The 23,088-nt window shown below is 39.1% G+C and overlaps 1 protein-coding gene across 2 annotated transcripts in view; it reads right to left on the bottom strand.

The window, feature by feature from the left end:
• Nucleotides 1-23,088, bottom strand: part of LOC306861188 (ELKS/Rab6-interacting/CAST family member 1-like) — a 220,764-nt gene that overhangs the window by 127,268 nt on the left and 70,408 nt on the right. For both annotated transcript variants that reach the window (XM_079403325.1, XM_079403324.1), the window contains 2 exons: nt 14,461-14,596; nt 1,677-1,808 (listed from right to left, as the gene is read on the bottom strand). In XM_079403325.1, the coding sequence (XP_079259451.1) occupies nt 1,677-1,808; nt 14,461-14,596 (268 nt within the window). The remainder of the gene's footprint in view (nt 1-1,676; nt 1,809-14,460; nt 14,597-23,088) is intronic.

The raw sequence follows: 23,088 nt of genomic DNA on the forward strand, positions 1-23,088 counted from the left end.
ACAAGTTAGACTGGGCCAGAACGATTAAAGTATGGTATTCCAGCAACTTTGAATCATAAAAATAACAAAGTATTGGCAGTTTATTTGTAAAATCAATCCATCTCCAGCATGTTCTAGATCAGGACGCACATTCGGTCTCCATTTAGACAGTTGAGTTCCAAACCCATGAGACTTTGGTTAATCTTTAAAACACTTTGAAATGTTTAATGAAACCTGGAAGGTTTCGATCTATCCACTGAAAGTCCAGGTTACCATTTAGGTCCAAATTTAGAAGATCCAAAAAGAAGATCCATGATATGCTCTATGTATTTGTGTTCATATGTGAATAATTGAAATCTTTTCATCATATAAAGCATGCATACTTTTCAAAAGACTTGGTTAAAACTGCTCGTTTCATATGGAATTATTTAACGACACCTCTATGAACTTTCTGAAGTTTCGGTTCCCTGGATTTTCAATGGAAGGACCCAAACCACTCAGGTTTCACTAAAAATATTGTATAATTCGTGCTTCAAAGTCTTATGGGTTAGGAAAAACAAAAGGATGAGTAAATAATGAGAGCTTTCCTTTTTAGATGAACAATTCCTTTAAGTAGACCCAGGTAGAGTCGATAAATTTACCCAATATTTTGTTTCTCTACCTCCAATATCCTAGTTGAACTCCTTAGGAGAAAGAAACGCCGGCATGTTCTGTTCACACACCAGACGTTCCTCGTGTGCGTATGCACGTTCTATGTGGCTGAACTGAATCGGACCAAAGTTAGCAGTCCTCACGCAGGACACGCAAAGCTTATTTATATTCTAAATGAAGACTGACTGCAGACACAAACACGTAACCCATGCATGCCACATGAATGTTCGCCACTGGCAAGGCAGCGCTGGCATGGATCTGGATGGTTGGCACGGCTCTGTGTGCTGGTGTGGTGATGTGCTGTGACAGGCCGGCTTTTTGCTGGTTCCTGAGCTCTGTGAAGGAGGCTTTTTAATGGGAGCAATACTGTCCGCCAAGCAAAAGCCATTACAGCCCGGCCTGAGAGATGCTAGCCTTGCGTGGATGTGCATACAGCTCTGTGTAAACACTGGGAAGGATGTTTGACCAGGAGGATGAGGAAGTGGACATTTCCACAATGAAAAGATGGCTGTAGGGTTTGGCTAGCATCACGCTAAAGTTACCACACACATTTTGCTTCAGGTAACAGATCACAGGAACACAGGACTTCTTTAGAAACATTGCTAGGAACATTTCCAGTAAACATGACAGTTTATCATACTTCAAAAGTTATCTGGATGTAGACTATGAAAGTAGAAGTCTCAATACTGTCAATGCTGGCTGCCCTAAGATGAATCTTTGTCAACTGGATTGGTAATTGTAGTAAAAAATCTCATTAAATTGAGATTTTTAAGAAACCAAACCAAAACCAAAACAACAAAGAAGACAACGATATATAAAAGATAATAATATGATAAAATAAAGGTAAAAGAAATAAAATAAAAAACTACTCTAGTTAATAAACTACTACTCTCTGAACTCAAAGGACAAGGCACAAGGTATTAATTAAAAATTAATCCGAAGGTTAAAAAAAATGGCATGTGAAAAATATGTAGAGTCTGAAAGAGAGAGTAAGTGCATATTAATGATCTTTGAGCTTCATCTCACCTGTGTTTGGTGTTTCTCACCTGTTTCTCTGCATTTGCACGGGCAGATTCCTCTTGTGCCAACACCATTTCTCTCTCTGCCGTGATCTGTACGCTCTCACGCAAGGCCTCCTCCAGCTCTTCGATGCGCTCGTCCTTCTGCCGCAGAGAATCCTTGTGAAAAAAAATATTTTAGTGTTTAATAATCATGCAACAAGACACTATAACGTCCAACTGACAAACTTGCCTATGAAGGTGTTTATCAATAAAGATTTTTTGTATAAGGTCAGGAACAGTTCAATACCTAGATTTAACTGCCTTTTAACTGAAATTTACATACAAAAAACAATTTCTGGCTGTAAAATCTACTCTTGTAAGCGGTTCAAATATTGTACACAGTAAATACGCTTCCTTTAATAGAACATCGAAACTGACCGCTAATAATTAACAAGTGCAGCAGCAGGTAGCTCTGAGAAAGCAAGCTGCAGTCAGTTCACAGCATGTGAGGTATAAACATTATGAATTCTTGGACGCTGAAGTGAGGACAACCCAAGCTGTCCATCTCATCAACGTGACTCATCTACAGTCTGCTCCCATGATGACTCAGCGCAGATCTATGACTCGAAGTAGTATGATTTCACTCTTGACGCTCAAGTATACACTCTTGAGAGAGTCAAGGTCAAAACCTAGTTATCAAGAACATCTACGATTGATTGTATCAGGAATTGGAAAAATGATGGAAACCAAGAGAGAGAAAAATCTGATTGAAAGTGTGCTAGAGAGCGAAAGAACGCAATGGTTAGGGACTCAAATGAATAGGCATTGTGGGATATGTGGAGAAACGCCAGAGCAGTACTGAATATGGGAACAGTCTTGAGTTCATTACGCTGCTCCATTTCAAGGAACATTCACATTTCATTTTCCCCCAACATTTCAAAATCGGCTACAAAAGTCCTGACTCGTTTGGCAGGCCTGAGGCACTTAGTACAGACCTCTACAAACATACACTCTGACGTACACAACCGAGCAAACAGACGCTACACACATACACACAAACTGCCATTCATACAAATGGAGCTCTACAGTGGTAATGGCCTCCATGCTGAGAAACTGCCTTCCAGCTAAAAGCATCAGCCTTCAATATGAAGACGGAGGCCTGATCACAATCCCAGACACCGATGATCACAGCGAACATTTTCATCTGGAATCCCACACCACAAATTCCTGCTAAAAGAGGCAATGTGAAGATACAAAGATCTGCCCTGCTGCAGACAATCCAGAGAGAAAAATCAAGCGCTTGTAAGCTGTTTATGAAGATGCTAGCATGCAAAACTGACCGTGATGGTGACTTAACATTTGAATTTTACATTTATGCACTTGCAAGACACTTTGTTAGCATGCATTCATTTTTATCTAAAGCAACTTCCTTTCATGGGATCCTTTTGTTCCAAGTATTTATTCCAAGTAAATCATTTTCTGGGATCTAATTGGGAAAAAAAATGACAAAATACATGCGATTGTTTTAGTTTTTTTACTATTACATTTTATTTTGGATTTATGCATTTATAAAGTATATATTTATTCATGCTTCATTTTTGATAAAAGTGTCTGTCAAATGCACATACATATTTATCTTAACATGCCATTTTTCAACAATAGTAACATGCCATTTTTTAATTAACCATTATATTTTATTTTGAATTTAATTATGCATTTATAATACATATTTATGCGTTCTTGATTTTTGATAGAAGTGTCTGTCAAATGCACATACACACACACACTTTTATCAAAAGAAACTTCGATACAAGATATACTTTTTCCTTTATTATTATTATTTACTTAGTCATTCTGTTGGCTATAATTGGGCATTATTGACACAGGATCAATAATCAAACCTTAAAGATGTAATTATAAGACTGATCATTTTGTCTCTAAAATTCCTTCCAACTACATGCATCAACTTTCAATATCAAGACAAGAGGGATTTTCATCATTGCCATCTGGAATCCCACACCACAAATTCCTGCAACAAGAGGCAATGTTGATAACCAAATGCATCTGTTGAATCGGCAGGATTTATCTGTAACCAAGGTCAGCAATTACAGGAAGTTCAGGACACGACGGGGGTATAGATCACAGCATGTGGTATAAAGGCTCTCTCTTCTATCTTATTTTGACCATATTTAGCTTCCACTTTCCTCTCGCAGGCAGACCGCAATCACTTTGGTTTGATTTAAAGCGACAGTAATCCTTTTTGCTCGGTCAATATCTCATTACGTTAATGCTTTTGGTGCCAAAACCACACAGATGATAGAAGGAGACACCTCAGGGAAGCCACAAATCAAAGCCACATGCTGTACCGTAGGGACCGGCCGGGTTCGGGTGGGCCTCGTTGGGGAATCTGCCCAGCTCTCCGCAGCTCGCACATCCAATTAAGAGATGAGCAGGATGAGCCTGAAGAACAAAAGCTCAACTCGCACAGTTGGGGCAGAATGACTTGCAGCTGTCTGACATGCTCACACACACACACAAATAATTGACCCAGGGTGTCCTAATTCAAGACTAACCAGTTTCGTTCTCATCTGCGGCTTCTTTTTTGAATAAATGGGACTGAAAAATGTGTTCGCAGTGTCGCTGCGCTGTCCCAGGACTCAAGCGGTTTCAGCAGTTCATTAGGATGAGGAGTTTAAGTCATAGTAAGACATTATTTAAAATAATTCAGGATGACCTCAGCTAAACGTCTAAGAAAAGACACAGCCAAAGTGGAGGGTTTGGTAGCAGATGTCCCTTAAAACAGTCGTTTTTCCCAGCGGGAGGATTCTTCTGTACGGTTTTGGGTGCGAGAGCAAGGAATCACAAATGTTTATGAATAAACCGGAAAGAGCAGCAGGTGTCCATCCTTCCTGGCTGGGGAAAGCGTAAAAGACAGCCAAAAGCATGGTAACATCAAACAACATACGTCAACAAACAGGCCCAATAAAAAAGACCTTGGAAGTCTATTAAAGAAATGAGAACATGCGGATGTGATTCCCCCTACCCCCACCATCTGATCCCGAGCTCCCGATCCTGGATATGGTTTGAGTTGAAAAGCACGGATACTGGCAAAATGCTCTGCCAGACTGGACCGCATTTGGTTTTGACTCTTAAGAGACACAACAAAGCCAATGTGAATGAGTTCATTGGACGTTCAGCGAATCCACAGTTGTTTAAAACGGTAGAACAGCCATCGTACTAGGGAGAAAATTTGAGAGGAAGCAGCTGAAAGTGGGCCACAATAAAGTGTTGTTAATTTGCGAACGCAATCAATAACAAGAAGGCCAGGAGAGGAGGGAATTAGAGTGAGTGACAAGCAGAAAGAAATCTAAGCTTCCATGACGAGCTCAAAACAGGGCTTTGAAACGCTCCCAAGAGAGCTGGATATCAAGCCTCTGGGTGCTGTGGTTACTGCAGATCTAAGCGCTACAAACACTGTTTACTTCATTTCTATAACCTCCTGTGATGTGGTTCTTTGAAGCGAGCCCTTTCTGGCATCTTCCAACTCTTTCTATATCTATCTTTCAAGCCCTCTCTCTCTCAAGATTCAAGATTTTTATTAGTCACATACACAATTATACAGAGTATAACCAGCAGTGAAATGTAAGTCGGGTCCGCTCCAAGGACAGTGCAATTGTATAGAACACAAATATTAAGAAAAAGAAAAGTAGAAAAAAATATATTAAAAAAAATATATATATAAATGTGCAGGTCAGTATGTTGTTGACATAAATGGTAATATAACAGGAATGTGCAAAAAAGTTGTACAGGGTATTTAAATAGCAGCAATATGAGGTAGAAAAGATTATGAATAGCTTATTGATATGGTGATATTAACATGGAGTCAAGTGATGTTATTACACAGAGTTAGAGTTTAGGAGCCTGATGGCCTGGGGGAAGAAGCTCCTCCTAAGTCTCTCAGTTTTTGCCATCAGGCTATGGAAGCGCTTGCCAGATGGAAGCAAAGTGAATAGTCGGATACCAGGGTGATTAGAGTCCTTGATGATTTTGACAGCTCTATTTTTGCAGCGTTTGAGGTAGATGTCCTGCAGAGAGGGGAGAGCAGACCCTGAGATGCGCTCAGCTAAGCGCACAACTCTCTGTAGTGCTTTGCAGTCCTGATTGGAGCTGTTTCCATACCACACTGAGATGCACTGAGAGTCAATACACTTTCTATGGTCCCTGAATAGAAAGTTTTCAGGATTGCTGGTGAGACACTGAATTTCCTCAGCTGTCGCAGATGGTACAGTCTTTGCCTGGCTTTCTTAACCTGTGTTTGGATGTGTGTAGTCCAAGTCAGGTTCTCGGAGATGTTTACACCGAGGTACTTGAAGCTATTCACCCTCTCCACAGGGGTCCCACTGATCATAAGAGGAGTGTAGGGCCGCTGCTGTCTCTTCCTAAAGTCCATGATCAGCTCTTTAGTTTTGCTCACGTTCAGAGAGAGACAGTTGTCCTGGCACCATGATGTGAGTCTCTCTACCTCATCCAAGTATGCGGTCTCATCATTGTTGGAGATGAGGCCCAGAACCACAGTATCATCAGGGAATTTGATAATCGAGGTGGAGCTGTGAGAGGACACGCAGTCATGCAAGTAGAGAGAGTAGAGCAGGGGACTCAGGATACAGCCCTGTGGGGCTACTATGTTCAGAGTGATGGAGTCTGAGGTGAACTGACCAACTTTCACCACTTGAGGTCTGCCGGTGAGAGCTCAAGTGGTGAGACCTCTCCCATCTTACACGGCTTTCTGCATGTTCTACATCAAGATGATGGCTTGATGTTGGGGGAGTGGGGTAAGATGTGTCATGTCGTAAATCTAGCAAACGGTATATGATTTTTTTTATAGAAAAAGTCCATCCTATTCTGCCTATGACTGAGAAAAATGACAAGCAGTTTTCAATGCTAAAACTGTGTTAAAATTCATTTTTTTTCACATGGCAGAACTTAATAAATATGTAATACGTGTTGGTGAATTGCCAATTTAACTATAACTTATATAAATTATTTACTAAAGATTAGTCACAAACAAAAGATATATTTTAACAATTTATGTAATATGCATCATATATTATAAATATACATCTGCATATATTTTATAATATTTTATATATTAAAAAAAACATTTCAAAACATCAATATGAAGAAAAATGCATTTGAATTGCATTATGCATTAGTATTATATAAAAAAATCCCCTTTTCATGTTCTTATTTTTATTTTGAAATAATACAATTTCATGTATTCCACATTGACTCAACCCATGATGTTACTTTCTGATTATATGTCATATTTCTATGGTTATATGTAATACATGTTTTTGCATTTCTGGATGATAGCAGACCAGTGTTGTTATTGTTAACTAAATCTATAACTGGTAAAAATATGTTTTGCGAATTAAAAGGCTAAAATAAACTTATTTCAGTTAATATTGCCCTCTAATATTTTAAGTTGATGTAATAACACTACTACAACAACAAAATGAATGAAAATACTATGCCATAAAAATATTAAAATGAAATTGAAAAAAGAAAATATAAAAATAAAAGCTAAATTTAAATATTTATGAAAACTATAATGCTATTAGAAAATAACACTGAAATATAATATTAGTTTAATTTCTTATTATAAGTAAAAAGCTTATGCTTCACAGTACAAGCATAAACACCCATTATGCAGAGTACAAAAAAAAAAAAAAAAAGATGAGCATGAGGAAAAACATTGACCAGGTGTGTTAGACCTTCAGGTCTCTCCACCCTCCGCCTGTGGTGGTGGGAAGCTGACCTTTAATTCACAGTCCTGTGATCACTGCTCTACCGTGCGTTGAATGATAGCGGGTGTCTGAGCACAACGTGTCATAAAACAGGCTCCCCAAAGCATAAAGTCATTATCATCAAAGTATCTCAGCGGGGAAATTCTGCCCTCAGCAGGGAAGCAACTGGGGCAGTTTCAAAGCCACTAGTTTATGCACATGACAATGGACCCAAAAAAACAAAAAACACAAGAATGAGAGCAAGAACGTCCTACACAGCCGGAGGCTAAACACTTAGCATAAGGAGGAGGAGAAAGATTTGAGATGTAGCTGAACAAAGATGGCTGTAAACAACATGGCTCTGTTCTGATTGAAGGGGTGGAGGGCCTGCATATGGGGCTGATGGGTATCAGATGGTGCAGCCCTGCGAAGGCAAAGGATTTTTTTAAGCAAGTCAACACACTTGGTGGCCATTTTGGATCTGGGTAATACCCTCGAGCAGTTGTTTTCTAGTCATGCAAGCTCAGCTCCTATCTATTTGCATTAGGAGAGAGTGAAATCCACCAAAGTGTTTGCCAACTTGTGTTGCAATAACACACTGCAAAAAAACTATTCTTAATGAGTATTTTTCATCTAGTTTTCAAGTTAAAAAATGTAAAAATGCTTGAAACAAGAAATTAAGCAACACTGCATTAAACAAGTAAACTGAACGCATTTTTAATACAAACATTTCGTCTTACTGCAAGCTTTTTTTTTTTACATTCACTAGATTCAAGATACAATCAATGCTACCAGAAATGTATTGTAAAAAATAAAAAACACCTATTAAAAAGTCATTAAAAGTCATTTTTGCAGTGCATGTCAATTTGAGAAGAAAAAAAAGTGGATAATAAATTTAGGGTGTTTAGCTCCAGTCAGGCTATTTTTCTGTATCATCCCTCTCATGTGGATTTGCGTTCCGTAGCAAATGATCAGGTGATGTCCTTGCCAAAAAAAGCAATACAATCTTCTAATTTTAAGGCATGATTTCCTTTCTCATAGTTGTAATGTTGAGCGCTGAGATTTCTACCATTCGTTACTCAACGACTGCTATGTCATACGCTTTCTGGCACAGGCTAGCAGCTCCGGGACTTACAACAGTACAGAGGACAAAAAAAAGTTTTGGAAAGCCCACAATGAAAAAGGCATTTCCTTCCTTTTGACTGTTTGAGCAGTCATGCTAACACACCATCTCTAACATACACAAGACAAATCGAACTGTTGCAGCCCAATGCATCCCTACAACCAAACAAGGTGCTTCTGATTCCCACAGCTTGCAATAAGTAGCCGATCTCTAGTCAGAGCTCCTCTCCACCAGCGCTGTCAGTCTCACGACTGGCGTCTGTTAGCTCCCTCCTGACCTGTTCGTGCTCGAGAGGTGATGAGTGGCAGAATCAAGGCTTTCATGTGTGAAGTACACGGAGCCTCTTGCTTTTCTTCCTGAGCTATTTCCATTCCTCAGTCCCGGCCTCGATTTAGCTCTCTCTCTTTCCGTTTCCCTCTGAGTGTTGAGAATGGCTCTCGCCACCGCATTAGTGATGACGACCTTGTCGGGTGGATTTTTACCACAGTTTTGTTTCACCTCTGCTCAGTGTTACCACTAAAGTCTGATCTCTCGTCAGTCTTCAGAGGTTTTGGAAGACAGAGTGGAACATTCAAGAACATTCCACAGAGACCTCAAGAAATCAAAAAAGTCCAAACCTGAAGCTGCCAACGCTAATTTGCCTGAGACAGTAATGTAACATCTAATCCCAAGATGGTTCCTTTACACGCACAAATCGTTGTTAGGTCAAGCACAAGCAATACGTAAGAAACATAACAGTTCCCTGCTGAAAAAACAGCCAGGTTTGCTGGTTTTAGCTGGTTAAAGCTGGTCTTCCATTTTAATGTCTCCAAAACACATAACAGAACAAAAAAAATCAACAAAATTCAAAACAAAACAAAAATACTCAAAACTAAAAAAAACAACCTCAAAACAACAAAAAACACAAAACAAGACCCAAAATAGAACAAAAAAGCCCAAACAAAAACCTAAAAAAGAAAAACACATAAAACAAAATTTTAAATACATTTTTGGCTTATTTTGTTTACCGTGTTGAGAGGTGCTGAAATCACGTTTGGTCTCGTACTGTATCGCGTATCTTGTCAGTGTGTGCACTTGCTTGGCCATTTTTAGTTGATAAACAGGAAAGTGGGTCCAGCTGAATTGAAATGGTGATTTGTTGGATTGGTATAAAAAAGGTTATTATACTACGGCAGCGGTCGCGGCAGTCGTCGTGTGAAGTTTTAGGTACATTTTCTTATTTGTAAGTCGCTTTGGACAAAAGCGTCTGCTAAATGACAAAAGTAAAAAGTAAAGTAAAACAAAAACAAAACAAAAAAAACAAAACCTCAAAAGCAAATATGCTCACCCATCCCCCTGAATCCCATTTCCTAAGACTGTCCTGTGCCAACTATAGCTTCCTAATGGATCCTGGATGTTGCACTGCAACCAGTCAGTTATGGCAGGTTGAGAAAATGACATTTAGGATGAAAAAAGGCCTCCCCCCCAGGGACAGTAATATGTTCCCCTTCAATAAAAGCAGCGTCGGCAGGCCAGCGAGTCATAAAAGGCTCCTGTTTGACTCTTTTATATCTGCGTGTTTAAAAAGGACCATAAACCTGCGATTCGCCTGCAGCACTTTGGCTTTATTAACTCCAGTGTGTCGCCATCACCTCAGAACTTTTCGTTTGCTTGCAAATGCCAACACAAGCAGAAAGACCAACGAGAGGCTGCATGATGGCAGATGTATACCTGTTACATAAATCTTTTTCATAATGTTTAAGGATGGGTCAAGGATGGTTAATTATTGAGGTTGACTAGTTTTGCTCGATTTTTCTCTAGATTTTCTAGACATTCAGGAATCCCCTGCTGTTCAATTTTTTTTTTTAAATACAATAATGAAATGAAATAAATAAAATAAAAAATAAAAAAGCATTAAGATAAATCAACCTGCGGTGCATATATAGTCAGTCTTTCTTAACCGTGCACAAACTTACATGCAGACCACCAGTGCTTGTAAGAGCACTTAGCAGCATGATCCCTAACTCGCCAAATGTTATAAAATACTGTTCCACAATTGCACACTAAAGGTGTCACTCTAAGCTCTCTGCATTTGAGTGCTGATGTTTACAACCACACAAGAGCACATTGTGCCACACATAAAAGGGGCTGTGAGACTTATAAACAGAAGACCTATGGCTTACAACCGCTATTCGTAATGTGCAGCGCTCTGTCGTCAGACTAATGGCTTCTCTGGCATAGTGCACACATTGCACCTGTGGGGGAAACCCTTTTCTGAGCATGCTTTGATGATTGCACAAAGTATCTGGCGGAATATGTTCACCCTTTCTGAACTGAATCATGCTGGCTGGATCAACCTTTCCATTCTTTGACCTTTGTATTTTCTTTCCAACTCTCTCATTCAATTTTTTCGCCGTATATGTCTTTGATGAAGGCCGGTCAAGGTGGAGATTGGGATACAGTGGGGCCTTCTGGTCACAGGGCATGCTGGGAGTCAGAGCGTTTGGCGCTGCACTCCGTGCAGTAAAAGGGAACAGATTCAACCACGCAGTAAAACAGGTATTTACTGGGCTTAATTATAATGTCCTCTTTTCTCCCCCGCTGTCTCTCTCCATCCTGCTTCCCAGTGAAAGTCTTGATTTCTTCAGGCTGATGATATTTGATCAACGGGAGAGGGTGGTGGTGGTGGTGGTGGGGGTTATGGCTTCATGATTCAGTACGTATTGAACGTCTGGGAACTCTGTATCTGGCCGAAAAAGTCTCAAATGCTGAAGAGATATGGAGGCCTATAAAAACCCATCTCCAGTTTTATCAGACTAGAGAGATAAATGAAAAAGGATAGGGATGATTCACAAGAGGTTAAAGTCACGCTCTTGAGGGCAAAGACCTTCTCTTGCATTGCAATTCTCTGCACATGCAGTGTCTGTGCCCCATTTGTTCATCTTATGGAAACTAACAGCTAATCTTAATTAACTAGACGTTGACCATTTTGATAGTTGCCCATTAAAAAGTTGCTACCAAGATTTAGCAAAGTAGTGAATAGCATGTTGCTATCTAGTGAACTGTGATTTCTAGGGTTTTTTGGTAGTTGTTAGTAGGCCCAAAGTTAGGGTTGGGGTTGATTAATTCAAAGTGATTAAATAAATGTAAAAAAAAATTCACTTGAATTTATGGTTCTTCTGTAATTCTGTGGTGCTAATTATTATTATTGTAGCATCAATATTTTAGTATTTTAATATTTAGGTCAGGTAAATTTTAGAACTTCTATCATTAATTATGAAACACTGGTTTAGTACAGATGGGTTTTGTGCTAATTTTCCATGTTTTTTTTAAGATATTTTGGTTTTGCAAGGATGGAAACATTATAAAAGTTTCTGTAACATTCTGAAAAATTGTAGTGATTTCTGGAACATTACAGAACATTTTGGGAATGGTCATAAAAGACAATAATCATCAAATGTTCACTTCTGAAATTCAACTCACTTTTGGTAATGGTCGTTGTTAGCATGTTGAGTATTATGCATGTACCAGGTAATTTTTAAGCATGAGTAATAACAGATTAGCTTCTATAGTTTTTTTTTTCATGAGCACTGTTAATGACTCAATGAATTAATGTGATTTTCGTATTCAGCATGTCGAACTTAAAAATAAAAGCAAAACATTTATAAAAATTGTGTTTCACAGTGTTTTTTATTCCAAACCCATTATTGAATTTGAATTAAATTTCAAACGAGGTTGCAAAAAGGAAAGAGTTGAATTTGAATTTCAATTTGAATTTCAATTCTCAGAATTTCATACAACCCTAATAAGCATTGTTCAAAAAGAATGTAACAATTTTTAAGAAACTTTAGAATGAAAGCTGGTCCATTTTTTTTTTTTTTAAGTCATGAAGGTTTTATAGGGCTTACAGACAAACAGATTGCTGAACACCACTTCATTTCCCAAAATGCATCACCTACGTTGTATTTCTTAGCATTGCAGTTTAGACCTAGTCATTTCCACTTCCTGCCATTCCAATTTCAGTTCAACTTCCTGCGTGTTAAGGCCAATTCAGTTCAAGCACAATTTGAGGTATGAATCATGTCAATAGCACGCATTACACACCAAAGTTTAACAGTAAGGTCTACGGATTTGTTCAAAGCTACAGCGATGCTTGCCTAAGAAAGCACCACTAATTAGAGGACTGATTGGATCAAATCATGTGAAAGCAGCACAACGCCACCAGCAGGAAACTCAAAAAAATAGAAGCGCGAGTCCTTCCTTTCTGACCATCTAACCTTCTCCAATGTCAACAGTTGCTATTCTGAATGTGTTTGTGCAGCTCTGGTGCTCAACCACAACCGACCACCCCACATCCCACCTCAGGGCTCCAATGGAAACCATCTTCATTGATTGAAAAATAAATTTTTAGTGCCGGGTCAGAGAGAGACGACTGCTCTAGTGTCCTGGACTAACCTCTCTCTCAGCTCAACCTGACCAAGCGATTGGAGTGGGACCAACGTAACCATACAGAATCATCAACAACAATCGGTTTCCCTTCCAAACGTGTCCAATAGCATGTGGAGACAGCTCGGGGTTCGCCCAATCTGGAGTCTCAGGGCCTCAAGACCGGATTGTGACGTGCCTGTGGGGGGAAGGTGGTGGTTGATGGTCTTGGCAGACGAGGCCCGCGATGCAGCCGCATCAGGGTGCTTCGAACGGGGGAGTGCAAGCCACAATGTGGGCTCGCGGCAACGTGACCCGACGGCAACGTGACCCCACGGAGGATGCTGGGGCCCTAAAGTCATAAATGAGCTCTCTTTGACCGCAACACGTACTTTTGCGCACGCACACACCGACGCACCACACGCCGGGTACCACAGGTCGAGGTCCAAAAGCACATCAATCCTGCTGTCAGAAAAAGAGCATATGAACTCGAACGAAAACAAAGAACACATGACACAGAACAAGGAAAATGTGAAAACGGAGAATGATTGAAAGAACAAACCGACGTCCAGGAAAAACACAGAAAACCACAACAAAGGGAGGGCCACTGTGGCATTGTTGTCCAGAGGTCTACGGCAAAGAGGAAAAACAGCCCCTCCATAAAAAGTGGGACTTTTTGCGCTGAGATTCTCACCGACATTAACTGCTGATTCTGGCTTTCTGTTCGAAACCTCACTTTAGAAGGGTGGGAGCAGCCACCACAGACCACCATCCTGTCAAATCGGGGCAAAAATAGTCAATACGATGAAAGTTACATCAGCCTGGATGAGATGGTTTGTATTTGAAAATCGGCTCAAACTAAACACGCCAATACCTGGATACCGACGCCGACGCTTCTGCTTCAATATCGCGGAGCTATAAATTCAAAAATAGTTCCTGCGGTTGCACTGAACAACTGTGTCTTATTTCATCGTTCAATTATTCTCTCCTTTTCTCTTTTCCCTAAATCCAAAGCTCACAATGAGAGGAGGACACAAGGTCAGGATGTGCATGAATGCGGTCTGGATGAGGGAAACATGAGATCGTTCTTTACCTGAGAAGAATCCCAGCAATTCTCAAATGAGGAACCGGAGCTGACATCCAAACTTAAATAATCAGAAGACGGATCGCTCTGAGGAGACACATTTCTAGGCAGCGCAAAAGGAAAACCTTTAAACGCTGCACAAAAGATTGAGCTTTTGTGAATAACTCATGGTTTTGGGGGGACTTTGACCCTCTTAAAAGGTCGATGGGCCTCATTATGGGTTAAGTTTCAATGTTAAGACTATAACAGCCACTGCTCTAGTCGGATTTCAGTGGTTTTGTGTGTAAAACCTTTGCTTGAAATCCATTACAAGGCACAGGGATCCATCCTGCATTTCAATTAGGCAACTTCATATGAGTAAAATCTGATCCGGAACTGACTCGAGAACTACGTAAATGTGAATAAGGTAAATAAATGTCATGTGGACTTTACCTTGATCTGTTGAGAACTCTCATTCATGTTATCTTCTCGCTTACGAGCCTCTTCCATCAACTGAGCGTTCTTGTTCTTCTCCACCTGCTCTTTGTGCTTCAGGTTGGCAACCTTCTTGCTTTGGTCTTTCATTTGCCTGCAAGGACACACCAACAGATTTCAGTCAGACATTTACAGATGGACACTGAGGTGGATGGATAAAGGAAATATGAGGAGAGAGGAGCGTATGTGTCTTTGAAAATTAATGGTATAGCAACTTTTTAGGAACTAGCATTGCCAAAAGATTTGCAGAATGCACATTATGAAATAATGTTATAATGTTGCAATATGTTGGGTGAAATCAGATCAAATGCCTATTGTGATTTTAATCTGAAAATTGGTGATAATTTAATATATAATAAACTATGTATTGAATTAGGAATGGGTCAAAATAAAACAAAATTTAAAAATAAAATACAAACTAAAAACTTGCACTAAAGCTCAAATTAATATAGTACAGTTAAGTTAACCGTGTATCCTTTTAAAAAAAAAAAAAAAAAAAAGAGTATTATTATGCCATGTCCAAAACACACAACGACAAAACACAATTTCTGCATTATTTTTTTATTCAACCTGATGCTGTACTGATACCGTCCTGGTGGTTTTAATCTGAAACTCAGGCATATTTTACAATATAATAAGTGTATAATTAGGAATGGGTCAAAACAAAACAAAATATAATAAAATGGCATTATGTATGACCAGGGCCGCATTAAGACTGCACTGGGCCCCGGGGCTATGACTTACTGCAGGGCCCCCCATCACTATAATGATATATGTATACATATAAATAAAGCTTTAAATAGGATTTTTAGCCCATATCAAAATTCTTGATGCACTGAAATTTCATTATTGTTGTTACCAATTTCAATATCACAAGACATAATACTAGCCTAAGTAAAAATAAGCTTACTGAAGACAAGTAAACAGTCACAAATTAGGCTACAGCAAAACAAAGACCATAAGAAATCGACCTACTTGAAAAACTTAAAGCACTGAATAATATTATGATGTATAAAGAAAAAGTACAAATAGACTGAATGGTGTCCACTGTATATATTCAATATACATTCATTCTTATTTATTTTACAAAAGTGATTCAGTCAAGGACAGTAAATGATTTTATTTCTGATGTTTGATTTACATTATTGACACAAATGGCAACAGCAGCTATATTAGGCTGCTTTAGAGGAATAGTTCACCCAAAAATGAAAATTCCGTTGTTGTTCTAAACCTGTATGAGACTCATTTTACTGTTGAATGCAAAGTAATATATTTGGATATTAATACTGGTAATCAGACAGTTGCTGGCCCCCCATGATTTCCATAGTATGAAAAATATACATTATTGGAGTCAATGGGGACCAGAAACTGGTTGCAATCATTTTTCAAAGTATCTTCTTTTATGTTGAGGACAGCAAAGAAATTAATAGAGGGTTAGAACTATTTGAATTTAAGTATATGATGACAGTATCTTCATTTTTGGGTGAACTATTCTTTTACGATCTCATCATACAGGCTAATCCAGGATCTCATATCGAACACTACACATGCTTTATCTTTAAATATTAACGTTCATTTAAGACACAAATAGCTGTGTTTATGAGGATACTCGCAAAGACAAGAATTTTTGACACACAGCGGTGTATTTGAACGTTTAAGCACAGCAAGGAGCGAAAAGTTTATTCAGTTGCAATATGAGCAGGTGAGTGCCGCGCAAAATCAGGCTAAAACCCTCTTAATGCACGCATTGACCAGAATGAATTCTGCCACACTGCTTAATGTTCATTAACAGTTTAAACCATTTGTTTTAAAACCTGCTTAAAATGCGTTTAAATGATAAGCTTAGCCTTGACGTGCAAAACGATTGATATATTGCCACCGGATTATCTCCCAACCCTTAAATGAATAGCCAATATAGAGTTTGTTCAAACACAAAACCAATATACATCCAGTAAATAATCAAACTGACCTAAAATCTGTGTGGACGATGACGCTGCGTTTTTTCCTGCTCCATGTGCGCGGTCTACTCGCTGTTCCAACAACTTCCACTCCATCATAAACTTTAGTAAAAATAACCTGAGAGCTGCGGATTTTACTGATTAACTTGTGTTTTTTTTTCTGTTCTTTGTATTTGGAGTTTTTCGTTTTTTGAGCCACTCTCTCTCAGAATTGCTGACATTTACTATTTTATGCAACCATTTCCATATTACTCCAGAACGAAGTAAAAAGTGGAGGTGAATGGAGACATACTGGGCAGCGATCACCTGATAGATACGTGCACATATCGTTCAAAAGTCAAATATAGAATAAATGCATTTGATTGGTAAACCAAATTCAGATTTATCTCTTCAATCTCAAATGGTAATGCATGGAATTTTTCGGAAAAGCTCAACTAAATAATAGCGCTAATAAATGGGGCGCGTGGTGGCTTTGGCGACCTCCTTGCTTGGGCCCTGGGGCTTCAGCTCCGCCTAGCCCAATGGTTAAAACGGCCCTGTGTATGACTGATGAGATCAAGTCTGATTGTATATATTTAAATTTGATTTTATATAAATTTGAAAATGCAGCTATATTTTAATATATTTTAATTAGGAAAATACTCTACATTAAAAAGATAAAATGAAATACCAACTAATATCATCAGGCCACAAGTAGAATCAAAGCACATACAAGCAGTCAAGTACAAACAGAAGGGTCAATGAGAAGAGCCAAAAGCGGTCTAGCTTATTATAAATGACAACAAAAGGGAGCAGGACTGATCTCCACAGATCAAGCTGTGCTGCAAATGAAAGGCAGTATGTTTGTGTTTTTCTCATTATCCTTTTTCCCTCCTCCATTTGCTGTGGCATGGAAACCCGCAGGAACACAAAGCTCTACCAAAAAGGAAGGAATAAATAAATTAAGAGCATTCGAGCCGTTTTCATTTCTGAGAAGTGTCGCAACAACAGGCCTAGATGCTGCAGTCGCTCGGCCCCAACGAGCGTCAGAGCGCAAGATTTTTCCTGTTTACGTGGCCGCCATCGGTATATTGCGCACTGGCAGCGTGGCAACCGGGATTGGTTACCGTTAACCATCTTGGCTTGATCAAAAAAAAAAAAAGGGAAAATCTGCGCCTCTGCCCTGCAGAACAGATGTACCACTGACTATGCCAACACCAATGTCTTTAAATGAGTAATAACACAGCGTTGTGGAAAGACCTCCCTCGGCCCCCCCCCTTGACACCACAGAGCATTGCCCAAGACACACAATACGGGACGGTAATTGAAGAGTTATTATGGGGGCTTATGGAATATGACAAACCACGTCTACGTGTGCCAGGAAACCGGCACCAAGGTGCTTCGGTTGGTGCTTTGGAGCTTTCAGAGCGTGTCCACTGAAGCAAGGTGATGTTGAACAAGGCTTGGAGAAAGCAGGCTCTGCCACTAGAACCTGATCGTTCTTCTGGATGAGCTATCCTGAGCACAGTGGAGTTTCTGTGTGGAAGTACCAGAGGAAAGCCGCAGTCTTCTGGCTCCTGTTGCAGATACTAGTACAACTTTGTTAACAACAACCATACAAATGTTTGGAGATCAGGTTAGCCTGGTAACATACTGCTAGTAAAGGAGCAACCGGTTTGAGCGATTAGCTCTCTTTTCAGAAGGTTCCCAAGGTTTCCTTTTCTCTTGGACATGAGGATCACGAGACGTGTTGACAGAGTGTAGGCGACAAAGAGGCGAAGTCTACAATTATTTTATCCACTGTTGTACCCAATATTTGTTAGAATCGTACATTTCTGCACACGCAAACAGAAATCGGGTCTTGAGGATAACAAAAACACAATAGGTCCTTGATTCAGTTGCACCGTTAGGGTGTAAATAACTAAAAACAGCATGCTACTAACTTGGCCACAGCGCATCAGCTGTTTCAAAACAGTGCGGATTTACCAATAAGCAGCGGTGTAGCATGACAAATGGCTCCATCGCTGTATTTTTCCATCAGCAGAGTGAACTTTGTCCTCTCTTTCGAATGTTGCATTGGGAAATCGGATTTAATTTTGGTGAATCCGTTCATTCACATGGTTCATGTAAATAAACGATTCACTGATTAAATAAACGATTCCCTGATTTATTTAAACAATTCGCTGATTTAAACAAACAATTCACTGATTCATTTAAATGATTCACCAATTCATTTAAAACCGAAATATTTATTTAAACAATGTTTTCGGCTCTGTTATATAAACGCATTTTCTAGTTTTATTAGTTAGTTCTGGAGATGAATGGGCTAACTGCAGAATTAAGTAGTACCATCTGACAATTATACTTCCAGAAAGATTTTTTTTATTTTTTTCTCAGAAAGCTATTTTTAGTTAACTAGCACTACTATTACTCTAAGTGTAACTTGGCTGTAGTTTAACTATTTTATGAGCATCTTAACAAGATGCAGTTCCAAAGTAGTTTCCTCAACACTGCTAATTTGATGCTATTAAAAAAAATCTAATAAAAGCGCCGCAAATCAATTTCATGTCCATTCTGGAAACATCAGGCAAATTGCGCTGTGCTGTCAAAAAACCATCTTGAAGATAACATGACCATATAACAAAGCAAAAAGAAAGACTTTGTGTGTGTGCTCCAGGGAGTTTGTGTAACAGGTCATAAATATACTGGAATGTTCCTATTTGGTGTTTCTAGAAGAGGCCAAGCCATCTGCTTGGCTCCGCTACACTTGCAATAAGCAGCTGACTGTTTTTATGCATTGCGCGCCAGCCTTTATTCAGGGTTTTGATTATATGTTTATATGTCTCCATTTGAGTTCTGATGTGATGGGATAGGTAACCCCATTTCGCAGAGTTCATGGAGGAAACACTTCTACAGCAATAAAGAACGGCAACATCTAATTCAGATGTAAATCGCCAGTCGTTCTGGTATTTTTGATATGCTGTGATAAAAGCGTACGATGGCGCAGGTACAGTGTATAACAAAAGTGATTCCTAAGCCTTGTTGACAGAGAGGCTTTGTTAGGCGGATATTACCAGCATGCATGCCAATATTTACAGTGAGCTCCACTATGGTCCGCTAAGTGATGGTGACACTCTAATCTAGCCCATCCTGTCAGATCAAGTCAAATACTGATTTCAAAGATTCCTTAAAAGGACCCAAAATATAGCTCTGCTTTCCGTTTATCAGTGTAACAGTGAAACAATGAACCACACAACAACCTACTACATTTACATGAAAAGGAACATTCAGAAGATGAAATCGGTATGTAATCTAATCACCTAGATTGCAAATATTGATATTTCTCAAATCTAAAAATATTAATGTCTGTATTAATTTGAATTTGGAGTCATCATTCGAGATATCTAAAACATTCTGACACCTGTGAAAATATATTTACATTATTTTTATATTTCTATATATTTTTTTATTTTAAAAATTTACATAGTGTGTATAAAAGTATTTTTGTTTTATTTACATAAAATGTGTATTAAAAAAACAACAATTGATTATTTTTTATGTATTTCATAATGACAAAAGATTTCTGTCAAACTTTCTATTCATCAAAAAACTCTAACAGAATAAAGCAACAACTGTTTTCAACATTGATAATAATAAGTAATGTTTCTTGAGAATTTCTTCAGCATATTAGAATGATTTCTGAAGGATCATGTGAAACTGAAGACTGGAGTAATGATTCTGAAAATTCAGGTTTTCCATCACAGGAATAAATTTAATTTTTAAATATATTCAAATAGAAAACCGTTATTTTAAACAGTAATAATATTTCACAATATTACTGTATTTGCTATATTTGATCAAATAAATGCAGCCTTGGTGAGCATAAGAGAATAAATAAAAAATTATTAATTTTAAATTTACCAACCTAAGACTTTTGAATGGTAGAGTAAAAAAGAATAAATACAAGAGATATTTTAAGAGAACATCTCACTCTCATGCTAACACACAAACCTAAATGGAAACATCTCTGTGTAGTGAACACAGCTACGCAACTGTTCAAGGGCAGAGACCCCATTTAAAGGCCTTCTTTACTTACATTTTTCCAATGCCAACATTTTCCTTTCCTCTAAATAAAGCTCTGGATCACATACGTAACCTTGTCATCTTCCTCCTCTCTGTGCTGAGCTTTATGTTGCATTAGTGGCCATATTATCAATACTAGGAAAACTGTACTATATTTGAGTGCCAGTGCGGCTTCAGGCGACGAGAGAAGCAACGTTAACATGAGTGGAAAAAATGAAAAACAGGTAAACAGGTCTATGACAGGGCGGGAGAGAACGAAAATAATCTTTCAGCACAATTTTGAGCTTGTCCAGAGGAAAAACACACTAATTATACATCAAAACGTAACGTATAAATCCAAACAAAACACACATTTGGACACACAGGTGAAAATGCGTTCAGAAGAGAATTTCTGCACTCCGGTCTAACCTAATGCTTTTTAATGAATCAGGGAGCTCAAACCCTTGAATATTATCAAAAATAGTAATTCATTATTTTGATCCAGATCTTACAGCTAATAATTCAGCTCCAGGCAATGTTTACAGGGTAAGGCTTGAAAGCACTTTGAAATTCTCAAGATATTGGCTGAAGCGTGTGAGCAAACATCAGAACGTTTGCTAACTTTCGGCTATAAAGATGTTATAAACTTCTGCATAATGAAGTCTTTGAAACATGCATCTATTAAACACTTCTCAAAACACAAAAAACTAAAAAGTCCTTTTCACATTTGCGCTCAAGGGAAGGACTAGTCCTTCCAAAGCCATGATGAGGCAAAAGTGAACGCTGTTGAATGACTACCACCGCAAGGTTGAGTTGGCAAAACAAAGCAACCCAAAATGCGCAAGCCCTGAAGATGACTCCTTATAAAACGTTTGATCTTTCAACATTTCCCTTCTCAAAATAATATGAACCTACATTTCTAAACAATTACGTTTTGTGGTCACTTAACTGGAGAAATGAGGCCCGGCAGGCATTAAAGCAAATGTTATTCCAAAGTTCAATCGCACCTGACACTTAATAACATAAAACAAGCCCCGATGGTAAAATTGGGTGCGATTTCGAGATGAATGCATAAGGAAATCGATGTTGAAGAAATAAATCCATCACGCCATTATGAGGAATTCTGGGTAGAAAACAGAAAAGCGTCTTATGTTACGAAGCCATCCTGCGTTTATGAGCGTGCTGCGCAACGCAGAAGGCTGGAGATGGTTACCATGCCGCATTTTCATCCAAGCCTTTTGGGCCCACTTTTTGATGTAATTTTTCTTGCTCTTTTCAACCGTGCTGACAGAATTGCACATAAGTGTGCCCACACTAACAGTCCAGGATGGGATAAACAGCAAAAAGGTTGAGTAAGGACAAAAACCTTTCTGTTTATCGCAAGCCCGACCTGTTTGACCGGCAGAGAACGGAGTGGAACGCCATCAAAGACTGTTTGAGAATGTGTGTTTACTTCATTCCTCATCCCTCTCGAAGTCATCCTTTAATGTCAATTGTGTCTTTATATTGGCCGGATATCTCCTTCCTGGCGTTCAGGATATGTTCGTGAGCTCAGGACTAATAAAAGACAGGAAATGTGGGTTCTTCGCAGACTGTGGCCATTTCTCTAGCAGCAGGTGGAGAAGAGCTGGCAAGAGCCGCTGCTTGATAGCGGGGCTCATTTTCACAGTTCTGTCTGTGGTGAGCGCAAACTTTTCGAGCCTAATAGACTTTGGCTTCTGAGGAGGTTTTGCGGCCAAGGTGCACGATGGGGTGTCCCCGCATCTCTTACGTAACGTCCTGCGTGGAGCGGATGATTCCCTCCGGCCCTTGACTTATCTAGGTAATCATGCGGTCGGCCCTGAGGCCAGGCCAGCCAAAACTAACTGGAAAGCTCACAGAGACAATACACAGGCTGAGGTGTTCCCCGAGCCGGCCAGATCGTATGCACTCATCGACAGGCCCGGAGAAGCAGACCTCCCTGTCTGTGTGGGATTGTGGCCTTCACCTGCCGAGGAAACCGACAGCGGCAGACCAGCACAGCCTCCGAAATAATGAGACAAAACCCAGAAATACAGCCTTCTACCTCTCCAGAATGAGTAACGGTGACTTAAATTACACAAACAGAGCATGTGGGAGAGAGAGGAAAAGCTGAGGGAGGAATGACAAAATATATTACTATATATTACAAAGACACTATATATTAAATATGTCTAAAATAGCATGCTGCATGCTAATTTTAATTCAAACAGACAAGGGCAGAAAGACAGACAAGTCAGAGTCTGTCAGAAAGAGACACAAAAGAAAAACAAAGAGATAGATACTAAGAGACAACAAGTAAGAGATAAAACAAAATACAGTTATAGAGACAAAATAAGAAAGTAGAATGAAAATAAGAGAATAATTAGATGTAGAATGAAAGGGAAAAAGAGTGAGAGAAATAAAAACAAAGAAAAAAGGAAAAGAAATACAGAACGATAGAATGAAACAGAAGAACAGAAACAAAGAAAGAGAAGACAGGAAGCGTTCATACTTTAGGGAACGACGCACATCACATTTATTGTCAAGCATTTGTAGACTAAATCAGGAGGCCCTGGAGCTCAGCAGC

The sequence above is a fragment of the Barbus barbus genome, assembly GCF_936440315.1.
Source record: "Barbus barbus genome assembly, chromosome: 42".
Classification (NCBI taxonomy): Eukaryota; Metazoa; Chordata; class Actinopteri; order Cypriniformes; family Cyprinidae; genus Barbus; species Barbus barbus.